Source organism: Asterias rubens, chromosome 21 (assembly GCF_902459465.1).
Source record: "Asterias rubens chromosome 21, eAstRub1.3, whole genome shotgun sequence".
In the NCBI taxonomy this organism is placed as follows: Eukaryota; Metazoa; Echinodermata; class Asteroidea; order Forcipulatida; family Asteriidae; genus Asterias; species Asterias rubens.
In genome coordinates, this window is record NC_047082.1 from 1,431,126 (window position 1) to 1,444,857 (window position 13,732).

The 13,732-nt window shown below is 40.5% G+C and overlaps 1 protein-coding gene across 7 annotated transcripts in view; it reads right to left on the reverse strand.

Annotated features, from left to right (window-relative positions):
- Positions 1–13,732, reverse strand: part of LOC117304376 (myelin transcription factor 1-like) — a 60,682-nt gene that overhangs the window by 13,818 nt on the left and 33,132 nt on the right. For 4 of the 7 annotated variants that reach the window (XM_033788788.1, XM_033788789.1, XM_033788785.1 and 1 more), the window contains 8 exons: positions 11,866–13,550; positions 11,012–11,105; positions 10,548–10,588; positions 9,122–9,149; positions 6,321–6,386; positions 4,222–4,374; positions 3,116–3,928; positions 1,848–1,919 (listed from right to left, as the gene is read on the reverse strand). In XM_033788788.1, coding sequence (XP_033644679.1) covers positions 1,848–1,919; positions 3,116–3,928; positions 4,222–4,374; positions 6,321–6,386; positions 9,122–9,149; positions 10,548–10,588; positions 11,012–11,105; positions 11,866–13,550 — 2,952 coding nt within the window. The remainder of the gene's footprint in view (positions 1–1,847; positions 1,920–3,115; positions 3,929–4,221; positions 4,375–6,320; positions 6,387–9,121; positions 9,150–10,547; positions 10,589–11,011; positions 11,106–11,865; positions 13,551–13,732) is intronic. The other 3 variants (XM_033788791.1, XM_033788790.1, XM_033788786.1) reach the window with 2 other exon arrangements.

Here is a 13,732-nt window from a genome sequence, read left to right on the forward strand (position 1 = left end):
ATGATTATCAACAAGAATAAACAACAACAAACAAACAAAATGTAACCAATTCGTCTTTGCAGAATCTCAAAGCGATTCCATTGCATCGGAAATGTTACAAATTTCTTTGAGATTAATACATCTTCTCAGCAGTTATTCAATTGATTTTAACTCCTGGGAGTAAAGTTGATTAGTTATAAATTCACAATGCTTTTAGACTCCTAGTGGAAAAACTAAACGACTGCAATATTGGGACCAGTACACTTTGTTTATTTTATAGCCGAAAATTGAAGATAGGGATAAAATTTAAAAGGAAAGCCCAAATTTGAAGGGGTATATATTTCACTGGTTTGTTTTTACATAAAATATTGACAGATGGTTCGACTGTCTAAAAACAGATCCCAAATTACAAGGTGAATATATTTCACTTGTTTGTTTTTACGTAAAGTATTTATTGACAGTTCGCCATCTAATTTTGATGATTGAAACAAATAGAAATCAGAATCCCAATTGCATGAAAACCTGATCAAGTACATATGGACTAAAATTGTTCATATTGATCGATGCGCATGCAGAACTGAAGACAGCTACACAATGTAAAATACAAATGGAGAGATAAAAGAAGGAATGACAGCGAAAAATTACACACTACAACATTTAACGTTCTATGCCAACCCACAAACCAGGAAAAAAGGAAAAAGACATTTTTTGATTAAGTGCTGTCAGTGACATTTTCCAGTCCATGGGTCTCATGCAGTTTCTTAGTTTTGGGAAAGTGTGGGGAAATTGTCATAAGTGGCGTGTTGGGCCAGAGCGGTTAAGAGCACTGCACTGGAGCTCTGGTGCTTCTGATCAGCAGAGTGTGGGTTCGAGTCCCTGTCCTGGCACTTGTTTCCGGAGCGAAAATAATTGCTTTGTCCTTCTGGTTGACGCCAAGGTTTTATAACCATTCAATAATCAATGGCCTATAGCATTAACTCTGACCTTGGTCTGATCAGATCAATGAATATGTAGAAAACAGAAAGAGAAACAATGACAGATAGCAGAACCACATTATACAACCATTAACCAATCATGCATTTTAAAACTGAGAAGCCAGTACCCCTTAACTTGTGCTTAAAAAGAATCTATCTACTTTGTGATTAAAAGTGACTCCCTTGTTTACAGACTTTTATCCTCCTGGATGGCACCATCCTCGTAAAGCTGGTTGAGTATAAAAGCTGCATACTGATTATTTTTTTCCACTAAATTTGGAGTTTTTTTTGTCCTTTAACCTTGATTTGTTAGCTAGGTTGCTTTGCTAGATTATAAAACAGTAGATGTAATTCCACCACGATAAAAGTATATTCACACCCAGCTTGACTCAGTGGTCTTTTCTACTTAAAAGATGAAATTACAATAAAAAAATTATTTGTTTGGCTGCCTCTTGCTTGTCTAGGGCCCCTTCGGCTGGGCATATAAAGTATGAGAGACTTTCTCCAAAATGTACAATGTACTTGCTCACAGTTTATATTAACTTTCTTCGCATGTTTGAATTATATGATCATTGTGCACTTTTGATATTGAGACCTCTGAAGAATTGATTTTGTTGGTTGAGTTTCATGAGTAATATATCTTGAACTAGAAGTTCACGTTAAAAAAATAACATAGACATACTGAGAAAAATTACAGACCGATACAATGTATACCATGTACATAATTATACACGACACAGAGTTTACGTTTACATTTAATATTCATCATGCAGGTTGAACTGTCACCATACAAGTACCGTACAAGTATTACACCAACACAAAATATGATACAGCATGCATTAAATGTGGCCACTAGAGGGCGCCATTCGGTGGCAGCAGTGGGATTGCACCTACCTCAGATGCTCGCGCTTTCCGTCGAGTGTTCCTTTGATTTTGCGGGGCTTATTAAATTGCATGAACGCACCACTGAGGGTGGTTTTTATACAATCCGAGCGAGACGGCGGGGAGGTTGTTGGGAAGGAGGCGGGGTTTGGATAGGAAAGAAGTGAATTGAAAAGATGCAAAATGAAGTAAGGTTAGTAATTTAGACTGGTATCTTAAAAGCTCAGTTAATAAAAAGTTAATCTAATTCATTAATAGTGATTGTTTTGATAAACTATGGATGAGTTTTGAGAGAAGGTAAAACACTTTTAAAAGGTGTTTCAGAAAGTTTCTAAGCACTTGGTGTGGATGCATTATTAAAACAGTACAAAAGAGGCAGACTTTTCAGTTTGTCATTTACGTTCTACCTTCCCATTCAGGATCATCTACAATCAGTCAGAATACTAGTGTCAGAAAATGAATTTAAAAATTCAAATGTATGTTGTTTCTTTGCAAGAAGAAAATGACGAGGCCACTTCTTTTTGCATTTTGGAAAGTTCTTTCTTTTAAAAGGTAGGGTCATAATTCACCAATGACCACAAATTGTGCAATCCTTAATCAAATGCTAACTTGCTATAAAGCCAGGGGAATAGTCAAGGTCTTCTGATGATAGTTTTCTGGACTCTGACTGCATTTCAGAAGGAAGTATTTGTTCTGGTATAAACTTTATAATCAGTTATTTTTCAGATTGAGAGTAACTTGATCATATAGTTGTCTTTGAAGTTGGTGCTATATGAAGTGCCAGTATTCTGACTGTGATCGTAGCCTTGACGATGAACATAATCAATGCTTGGTTGGTGATGTTTAGTGTTTACAATGGGAGACTTTCTGGGACGATAGAGGGCAGCAGACTTACCGGGTAAATCCATTGTTCTCAGAATTATGCGCATGTTCAGAACTACGTAAACAATGGAAATTTACCCGGTATGTCTGCTGCCAACTAGCGTTGGAAAGTCTCCCATTAATCGTGCAATGGCTGTCTACTTCAATATGACTACATGGAGGAAAGGTGTTAGAATTGTGGAATATTTTCGTTATATCTCATATTCAATGCTAAGTTGGTGAGTTTACAATTAATCTTGCAATGTCGGTCTTGCATCGATTTGAGTACGACTACATGGAGGAGAGTTGTTAGAAATGTGGGCTACTTTCGTTAAATCTCATTTTCTTAAAATGCGTGCAAGAAAAGAATTATGGGTTAAGGGTTTAAATAATGAGAAGAAATGAAATCATCTGATTACCTTGGATCATCGTAATCTGGATTATTGGTTTTCAACATGGCTGCCACGGTTATCGACGACGTAGTTGTGGGCGTAGGGTTCGTGGGGAAACACGAGACCACGCTCGTGGGTGCTTTAGTGACTTTGACCTGATGCTGTTTCCCCATGGTTGAGAAGTCCATTGGTTGCTCCCCGTAGTTCCTGGGAATCTGTAAGATCGTCGGTGCTGAGGTGATGAACGACGGGACCGGGTTCTGCACCCCGGGTTGCGGGACGCTCAGCTGTATCAACCCCGACGCTGCTGATTGTACTGAGGAGGGGGAAGGTGTCGAGTGAGACGTCACACTCGCTGTATCACCCCCTTTGTTGGACTTCATGCTGAGGTCCAACGTACCGTTACAGTCCATTTTGACAGTCTCGATGGGTCGCTGTATTTGTGTTGGAGGGGTGGCTAACGGTTGGTGATGGTGATGGGCAGCTAGGTGAGGTTGCATCTGCATTGGGATTGTGAGCTGCGTCGGGGCTAGCTGCGGTGTCTTTATAGAGAGATTGAGGGCGGTGGCGGCCATCCTGGCAGCTGTCGGGTCGATGGTGCAGTCGCCGGTGTCGTAGTCTCCAGGATGCATCTTCTTCCTGAGCGGGGAGCTCAGGTCGCTAGCTGTGATGATCTTGGGGGCAATGCGTTTGTGGCCGGTGGTGAAGGAAGCCTTGGGGTCAAAGGGCAGGAGGGCTTCTGGCTTGCCGAATCTAGGGTCACCTGGTCGGGTTGTAGAGTTGACAAAGGACTGGTACCCACTACTTTGTAGATCCATCTGCTTCACGTAACATACTGGTCTGTAATAAAAGGGACCAGAGAAAAGGGAAAACTTTAACTTGGGAAAAAACAAATTCAGTACACTAAAGCACAAAAAAGTTGCTAAGCATAACAAAATTATGCTTACCATAATAACGTGACCAGCCAAACTACCATGTCACATGTACCATTTGTGAATGGTATCCTGCTCATTTCTGCCAAGCATGCCAAGCAGAGAGTTGTTAACCAATATTTTCTGTTTAGGCAGCTCTCTAAAAAAAGGGCTCAGGTTTATGATCGGTCGTAAGTTGATTGTGTATTATTCTGCACTCACCTGTTCAGCATATCTGATACTAAGTGTTCTGGTTGGCTGGTTGGGGTGTGGCCACCGGGCATGCCATCGAAGCGGTTTATCATCAGGTCTTTTGCTCCTGCAATTTTGCCGATATTGTGTTTCTCGGCCGCAGCGATCGGACAACCTGACAAGCTGTGGATTATGAAGGAAGAGAATAACCCAAACGAGAGAAGGGAAAGAGAGGAGAGAGAATAAACAAAAGAAAATTGAGGAACATGCAGGAAAATTTTGAAAAGGACTTGTGAAATTGGAAGAGTTTAACAAAAGTGACAATTTATGTAATGAGAAAGAAAAAAACAGACAAGTACGTTGAACTGGTTTTTTTTTTATGAAAACCACAACGCTTTCATGCAAATTAAATATGAGCAATGTTAAGTCTTTTTGACCGATTCCTAGAGAGATATGGACTTCAGAACTTAAAACAGTTGTTGCTTTCTGAGAACCTAGCATCATTGATTGTTTCTAACACATTGGTATTTGATGAACAAAGCATAAAAGCCACTTCAAGTAATAACAATAATAGAAGGTTCTTATGTAGCCCTTTATCACACCCCTAGGGGCATATCAAAGCACTCAGTATTTTTCCTGCAAGATATGTGGAGCTACAATTTCAAGTATGAGACCTATTCCTTTAAAGCACATCGTTTAGATTGTTTCAAATTAATCCATTAATGTAGTCGAATGACAGTTTTTATCAACTGTGGGAGTGGTTTCAACAATGAATTGAACAACAAATAAAATTCGACTACATTAAGCTATTTCCTGGGTGGCAGAAAAACGGCGCAATGAAATGAGCTGTAAGGTTCCACCATCTAAACATCACTTGATAAAAACTAGGGATACAGTTTCAACCAAAGTGTGCACAGCCTTGATCGCGAAGAGGAACATGGCAGTATATCAGGGTAATTGAAAGGAAAATAGATTTTAATGGAGACCGGGGGGAAATGGGGCAAGGCTGTCTGGAGTCAATAAGAAGGTGGGGATTTTCGAAGGTTAAAGGAGTGATACAGCTTTGTAAAAACCTATCTTTAGTTGTTGTTGAAAAGTCTGGTATTTGAGAGATCGCTTGTTGTACAAGAATTAATCCGACTTGAGAAATGCATTCAATTGCAGCGCACCGTTTCATAAGCGATTGCTGGTACATGGCATGCAAGCTAGAAACTTCCCCCACCATTTTTAAAGAAAATTGAATTCAAGTTACACTACTGCTTTAAGTTTTTTCATGGGTGAGTATTCAGTATCAGCCGAATGGGTTTGGTAGTATAAAAGCACCATGCCAGCATGGCGTCCGCAATATGATATCACATCCTCATTAGTTACTTTTGGTGCTAGGCATCTTCAACCACCACCCCCCCCCCCTCTCAATAAACAAAAGGGAGAGTACAGATGGCTGACTCTGAATGCACAATTGATTAATTTAGCGACAATGGAGACCTCCAGGAAGTAAAGGCGGTTATATGGTGAGTGAATATTAACCAGACGGGGGTAAGGGAAAACAACAAAAACGTTTCACGCTCATTGCCCATGTCAGATCAATAACCATACATAAAGACATTGTCTTTGTGTCATTGAGCCCAGTGGCATGTACATGTACATCATTTGTGGCAGGCACGCCTTCACAGAGTTGGTCCTTACTGAAGTACTGTAGTTTGCATTGTTGGTAGTCAAGAGGTGAATTTTCAGTTGTTTCTGTTTTCTATGGAACATTTGTGGTAGGCACACCTCAACCGAGTTTGCCCTTCTACAGTGCGCATTGTTGGCAGTCAAATCAAAATGGTTTCACCGGTGTTACGTCTCCAATTGATCATTTGCACAGAGACAATTGGATTATAATCTGAATGGATGTGTTACCGAGTTACATTTTCTTTTATCAGAAAACTGAATACGTTCGAAGAAAAAATTGTTTTTTAACTAGGTGAAAGCTTAATTTGTAACCAGGTTTGGCTATAGTTTACACAATGATGCTCTCTTCATAATCGAAGGTGTTTTTTCGTCTTAGTCTGAGTCAGATTTAAAGGGGGAGGAAGGTAGGTTGGGTGGATCAGAGTCAAGAGGGGGGGGGGGGAACTACTGCTTACCTTCTATGTGAGTTCCTGTTGCTATTGACATGCCCGCGTCCTGTGCAGCCCGGCGTGGGGCATCTGCTTGAGGGTGGAAGAGAACAAAGCGGGTACAAACGTTAATTCACTTATCATTGTACCAAAAAAAAAAAAAAGGGGGGACAAAACTTTTTTATGAAGTGTTTGCAATTGTTTTTTTCCCAAAATGGCTCATTTCCTGTCGGAAGTTTATTTTGCTTTGGATACATACTCTATCCAATGAGCAACCTTGAGTTTAAGGCAATATTTATGAACATCAGTTCTTAAGTTCTATAACTTGTACAATTCATTTTCATTTAGTGTGGATTCGGTAGCCTTTTCCCCCCACAAAAGGTCATAAATTTTGTGATCTTCGTCCCTGTTAACACAATTCACCTGTACCCATCCAACAAATAGTTTTCATAGGGTTTTTAAACTTGAACGGTTCTCAACTTCATTGCTAAATATTTAAAGAAAAACCTCAGATACTAAAGGATTGTAAAACAAATTAAACATGGAGTCCAAATGAAGGGAAATGGGTTTTTATCATCGACCACACAATTGTGATTTGTTCATTTGCCATTAACTGAAGAAGAGAGGCGGCCAGGTTCGTCTTTTTGTTTGCGACCCGTCATTAAATTAAAGATTCTCTGGCAAGAAGTTTTGCGCCAACCGACTGGCGAATAATGTAATAAAATAAATGCTTACTCGCAAACTAAATTTGATTGCATTTAATGGTGACCCATTTCCGTTCACCTTGTAAAACATTACTGCGTTATAATAATAAAAAATGGATGAGCAATAAAACAACTTTGACAAGAAAATAAAAACGAGGAATGGTGGAAATGAGAACTTACTCTGTGGGAGCGACATCTTCTGAATGTGTTAGTAGGTTTTGAGTTTTAATAATTACAAATATTTTTTTAACTTCAGGGTTCGAGAAGAAACGTTCTCTATTATCGTCATAATAATACTATTGTGTGAATTACACAAAAAGGTTCTGGAATTATTAATGTCTGCGATTTCAAAAATGCTATTCAGTGAAATGATTCAAACTGGTCATTTATTAACTTGCCCTTTGAATAAACTAAACAAAACAACAACTAAATAACTAAAACAGTAAATAAGTGGAAAATGCAACAAACCTAAAATAAAGAGAACAAGAACAAGGGCAAACTATTTGTTAAACCTCTAATGTATGTATTTAAAAAATAATACAGCAAAGAAATGAAAACAAATGAACCTCTTTTGCACCAAAGCCATTATGAAAACGTTATGCCAGAAATTGGCTATATATATATTTTTTAAATACAGTTATATGTTATTATTGCCAAATGCACCTGTTTGTACAACATAACATATAAAAGCCCTGCAAAACTATTGACAAATCTTGAGAAATAATTCGCGATAAAAACTTTCTAAAATAGTTCAACCTAATATGTGCCCTGATTACATGTAAGTTCTACTTTATAGTTCAAAACGATGAGGTTACTCAAATTGTTGCACACAGATTATGGCAATTATGCCTGGGGACCACGAGCCTGAAAACATGATCAGCAAAAACCATGTTGAACTAATAAACACTTAAATTCTGACCGGGTTAGGGTTAGTAAAAGCGTTTCCCTGCAGTGACTAAGCATAAACATGCTAAAATTATTCTGTCAAATGAAGTGAGTTCAACCCAACTGCAAACGATAACTTCGAACTGGAACAAATAAGAACTCAAAGCAAACTCGGGAACAACTGCTTAGAATCCCACTGATGGGTGGGCATGAAATCCTACAGTACCTTCTGCCTATCAAATAATCAACAGTCCAAGGTTCGAATCCAAGCGCTAACAACAGTGCCTTAATGACAGCTAACCTCAACTTCACTAGGTACCTCACTGTACACACTCTATCAACTCTAAAGACAGGAAAAGCAACTTTCAAAATAAGAAATCTAAATCTTTATGTGAAATCTGTGGCAAAAACCAACAACTGGTCAAAACGAATCCTATAAGCTAAAGTAGTAGTCCCAGCCCTGGTAGTACACATGTACATGTTGTTAAAAAACACGACAGTTCTTTTCAGAATCAAAAAAATCTACTCCGCGGTAGTAGAATATATAGCAAGACAGTTTTCTAAAGAACAAACTCTACCTGGCAAGTAGACGCACACAGGGTGATACCGCAAACCAAATTTGTATTGGTCAAGACACATCACCAAGAATAGAACTAATGGAAAGGTAGGGTCATCGTTAAGTTTTTATCAACATAATGCCGATTTATAGGCCAAATAATCAAGAAATGTACAATAAAAGCCACCTGTGAAAGTTATAAGTTGAATACAGTGCCTAATTCTTGAGAAAAGTGGGGGGGAAAACCTTTCAAGATACTACTGTAAAAATGTCATAACCATCCCTGTTTAGCGTGGTGACAGGGAGTACCAACTGCATCTCTCACCTTATTGGGGAAAGCCTTGTAATGAAGTATTAACACTACAGAAATGTCCAAAAGTCGCCTGCATGCAATCTTTGGTGATCCAAACAGTTTTCACTAACTGTTATTGGTTGCAAATCAAAGGCGGGCACTTTTTTTACACAACAGATTACTGAAATTATCACTTTTTACAAAATGTTCATGCAAAAAGATTTTGATTCAAAAAATCAAAAGATGAGCACAGAAACGGAGAGAGAGTGGGGAAAGGAGGAGGGGTGGGTGTGTGTGGTGTGGGGGGGGGGGGGAGGGGTGAGGAGTCTACATCTACTGGGGGAGTGAAGGATCTACATCTACTGTGAAATATGTATTGCAAATAGCTTACTTCAAGACGTGTTCGTGCATCTGTAAGACTGCGGTAGAGAAAGACAAAAATGTTAGAAAATATCTGACGATGAGTCAAATTCGAACGCTGGTTAGAAATGGTGTTTGAAAATTTAAAGTTCAGTTCACATACTTTTCACAAATTATAAACAATCAAATTATTCCTAAACTGCTAAAAAAAAATCCACACCGATGTTTTGAGGAAACAACAAAGTGCATCTGTTCATAAAACAATGCCAAAATAAAAATAAAAACAGTCAAATTCAAAATGTCACGCCTTGTTGATCCGGACCAAAAAATTTAAAGCCAATAGATTTCCCATAGCACCTAGCACACCACAAGTGCCTGACAAACTCCCCAGCTACTAAAAAAAACCTCTCAGCTCATGTTATCAACGCGTCCGATTAACACACTTTCTTGGTTAACCCGTATGCGCTACATAAAGAGTACAGAAGTGTTCAACTCAGCCCTAAAGGCCGACAGTTCACTCCCTCTTACAAAAAACCAGTGTGTATAGCCCTAGCGTGTGTAGTGGCAAGAGCTAATAACAGAATGCAATGTTGATAACCTCACCGCTTGGAATACAGTCTCCGTGTTTGCCCGTTCACACGCTCATATTCCCCCCTCTCCGTCTCTATGTAGGAGAGTGACAGTACCACACTGAAGTAGCTTCAACCTCTCAAATCGTACAGTGTATTTAACTCCCCCTGCGCTTACATCCCCCGCGGCACATACATACAGTCCAATCCCCAGCTTCAATCCCCCACGCACAAACCGCCATTATTTCTAGGCGAGTGCAGAAGAAACACTAAAACAGCCGAGTTGTGGTAACGCGGTATCTCGTGAGAGTTCGTCAAGAACTTTTTGCGAGTGTGACCCAACATTCTGACCCCGGTGTCCTGGTTCAATTTCAGGATGCCCCAGGACTGTCTTAGAGTCCCTTAGAAAACAGACCGAAAACATTCTGTTTCCCCGTTCTGCAACATTCACGACTCAATCAAACCTGACACTATGAAAACAGGTCCAGTGAAAACATGTACAAATACTCTTCATCATCTTTTTCTCTTAAATAAAGCAACCACGTGGCCCGATCAATAATTCCATTATACATTGTATTGAAACAATCAGTTTCTTTCCGGACACATCTTGTTTTTGTTTCATGGTCTAGCCAACAAGTTGGCGATACGTTACACAACTGGTTATTCAATTGCTTTGTGGAGGACTCAGAGCAATTAAAGCATCCGTAAAAAGTTGGGGTTACCAGTGATTTGCCCTTAAGTGTAGCCCTCAGCTTCAAGTGAACGTCCGGGTTTTGTTTTATTTGCTACACACAATCTCCCATTACTTTACACAACTGTTTACTAATTTGCTAGGTGTAGCCTCCAAAGTTTCTACAAAAAATAATGAATAATCATTTTAACACTCACGCTGCTGTGGAATCTTGTCTCTGTGTGGACATCCAGACAAACTGTGGAAAAGAAAGAGGCATCTCAATTAATACCCTGAGATTTTCTGAGACAGAATCTCTTTAAAAGAATTTGGCAGTCTCTTTGTGAATTGAACACTTCTTACATGTGAGTTTAAAAAAGATAAAAATCCAAATTTTGACAAATCAATTTAACACTTTTATCTTCGAATGAATGTTATGAATTTAATTTTACCTGTTGTTTGTCTATACCTATCTTTGTTAACAAACATCATATTTTCTACACAAACTACCCAATTCCAATTAAAAATGACACAACAGTTGATACCAAATTTGTAACCAAATCACAACAATTTGGGAACATGCAATAATCTCAAACACTTTCCATTTCAATAAAAGGTGATTACTTTATTTAAATTACCCTACAAGTACACTAACTAAAGTTGTTCAATCCATTATTCTCACCTGCGATGGTGATGGTAGAGTCCAGTCACATGCCCTGACCCATCACAGCCAGGGGTCGGACACTTACACCCTTCAAGAAAGTCCTTTGTCAACACTATTTGGGGGATGGGGAAAATAGAGAGAGAATGCGGGAGAGGGGGCAAACAAAACAAGTATTAGTGTATAAACTATAACATGCCAAAAACCCTAAACACACATCAGAAACCCAAGATATTTACAGAAGATTTCTCATCTAGTCATTTTGAAGAGTTCACCGCCAAAATGTGGCGGGTCAGTTAAGAAAGCATTGGGGGTGGTGTTAGACTAATAACATGTCACCTTGGTTCGTTGACATTTACCGAAGGCAGGAAGGCTGCAGCTGTACCAGCTAATCTGAATAATTTTGCTTCAAAAACAACTCAATTTCTTGACAGGACCCCAAACTCTGGAGCAAATGCAGACTTTTTTGTTTATATTATTTTACAGAAGAGGGGATATGCAGTTATAAAGTACTTATAAGCATACCACGGCCCAATTTCATAAAGCTACTTAATGCAGAAAATATTGCTTACAATTTTCAACTTAGCAGAAACAAGCAGGATACCATATTTGTGTAAACCATATTTGCTCAGCACCTTCAACCCAAAAGGGCCCAATTTCATAAAGGCTCTAAGCCAACAAAAATTGCTTATCAGAGGAATATATCCCTTAGCTGAAACAGCTTACCAGCCAAACATGCATATAATTTACATTGATGCAACTGATGTCTTGCTATTATTTTTGCTTAGCATATAGTATTTTCTGCTTAGCAGCTTTATGAAAGTAGGCACATGTACCTTGTAAGTGTTTAACCCCCGAAGAAAGTGATTACTTACTTGTAGAACTTGTAATGATCGTGCCTGGATTGCTGCTTGTTAGCTCGTTAAGCAGCACCGACGTCATCGGCATGCCCCCTGATGCATTCCTGACTGCCTCCCTCATCTGTGTCATGGCTGAAGAGGTCCCTAGCGTTGCCATAATGTCCATTGGTTCTGTCTTCACGATGGGTATCATGAGGGGTGTGACCTTTGACACAGACGGTAAAGTGACTCTAGGCTCTGCGGCGAGAAGAGCACCGATGGTCGGAGGAATGTCCGGTTTGACGGGTGGGGCAGTGAAGGTGTTCTCTTTGTCTTCGCCCTGGTCAAGAACTTTGTCGTCAATCACAAGAGGTTCGTCGGGGACTGCCATGGACTGGCTCAGGACGTCATTGTCTTCCATGGGGACCTCTTCTGTTGTTAGAGGCAACAGGTTAACAACAGCTTTGTTGCTGGGAGTGGGAGCCTCCTCAGTGTTCTCCGAAAGCAAGACCGGCGTCTCTTCCTCCACCGCGGGAGAATCGTCCATTTTCTCCTCGATGACCAGAGAGTCATCGACTTCATTAATGACTTCCATTTGTTCTTCACTCTCTGTGCTGGTTGTGTCTGGGGCTTCTGCGATGGTCGTGATAGCAGGTTCTTTCGGGGCGTCCTGCTCTGGTGTGCTCTCCTGCGCGACGTCATCCGACTGATGCTTTTTGGTCTCTTCTTCGAGCTCCTGCGACAGTTGCTCGCTCATGAGACGGAGGTGCTTCGGCAGCTGTGGCATGGCGATGCTGTACTCGTCCTCATCCTCGGCTCCTTTGGAGTTCTCAGGGATTACAGAGAAAGCGTCGTCATCCCCCGAATCATCACCAATCAGTTCTAAGATGACATCATCGTCATCTTCCGCCTCCTCCTCACTGTTCTCAAAATGCAGCTCTTCGCTATCACCAGCATCCTCCGCATCCTTGTCCTTGATATCAGTGTAAGTGTCCTTCAGCGGAAGAGGCTCCGGTGACGAAAGTCCCTTCGACAACTCCGGAGTACCCCCAAGAATAGAGACCTCCTGGTTGAGGAAAGCCAGCTCCTTGTGAAGCTTAGGAGGTGTGCAGACCTCTTCGTCGTCTTGATCTTCCGCTTCGACAGTGGTAATGTTCTTGAAGTCATATCTTGGTAGTTGGACTTTGCTGTCTTCCTCGACTGATTCCTCCTCCTCCTCTTCTTCTTCTTCTTCCTCCTCTATCTCGCCGTCTTCCTCGACTTCATCTTTCTCCTCAACATCAGCCTCTTCTTCCTTGTCCATCTCAGGCTCTTGCTCCTTGACATCCATCGCTTCCTTCTGCACCTCATCCGGGACCTCTTCTTCCCCTTCTTCCTCCTCCTGGGACCTTATCGTCGGTAGCTTCACACCCTTCTCCACGTTCTTCTCCTGGTCGATCTCAGCCGTCACATTATCCAGGAGTTTCTGCAGATTCTTGATGGCTCGTCGGCTGCACTTGGACTGCGGGTCGTCATCAAGGGACGACACAGAGTTCTCATCCTCTTGATCGGGAGCTACCCCGCTTTTTGTTGCCGGCTTGTTGATGATGACTTCATCATCTGGGTCTTGATTGCTGGCAGCATTGTTGGCTCCTCGACGCCGTGTTCTCTTCATCTTGCGCTGAGGCTCAGGTGACGTTGGTTTGGAATCAAGCTTGCGCTTAACTGGACAGCTGTATATACTGTTGGATTAAATCGGTACAAAATGGTATTGATGGTCTTCACTACTCAAACAACTTTATTTTGAACTCCACTTCATATGAAACTGTTATAAGACTTGGTATAAAACAACAAAATTTACCAAGTTGGGCTTGAACAAATAACAATTTAAAAAAGCAGGACTTGAACCTAAAACTCCGGGCCC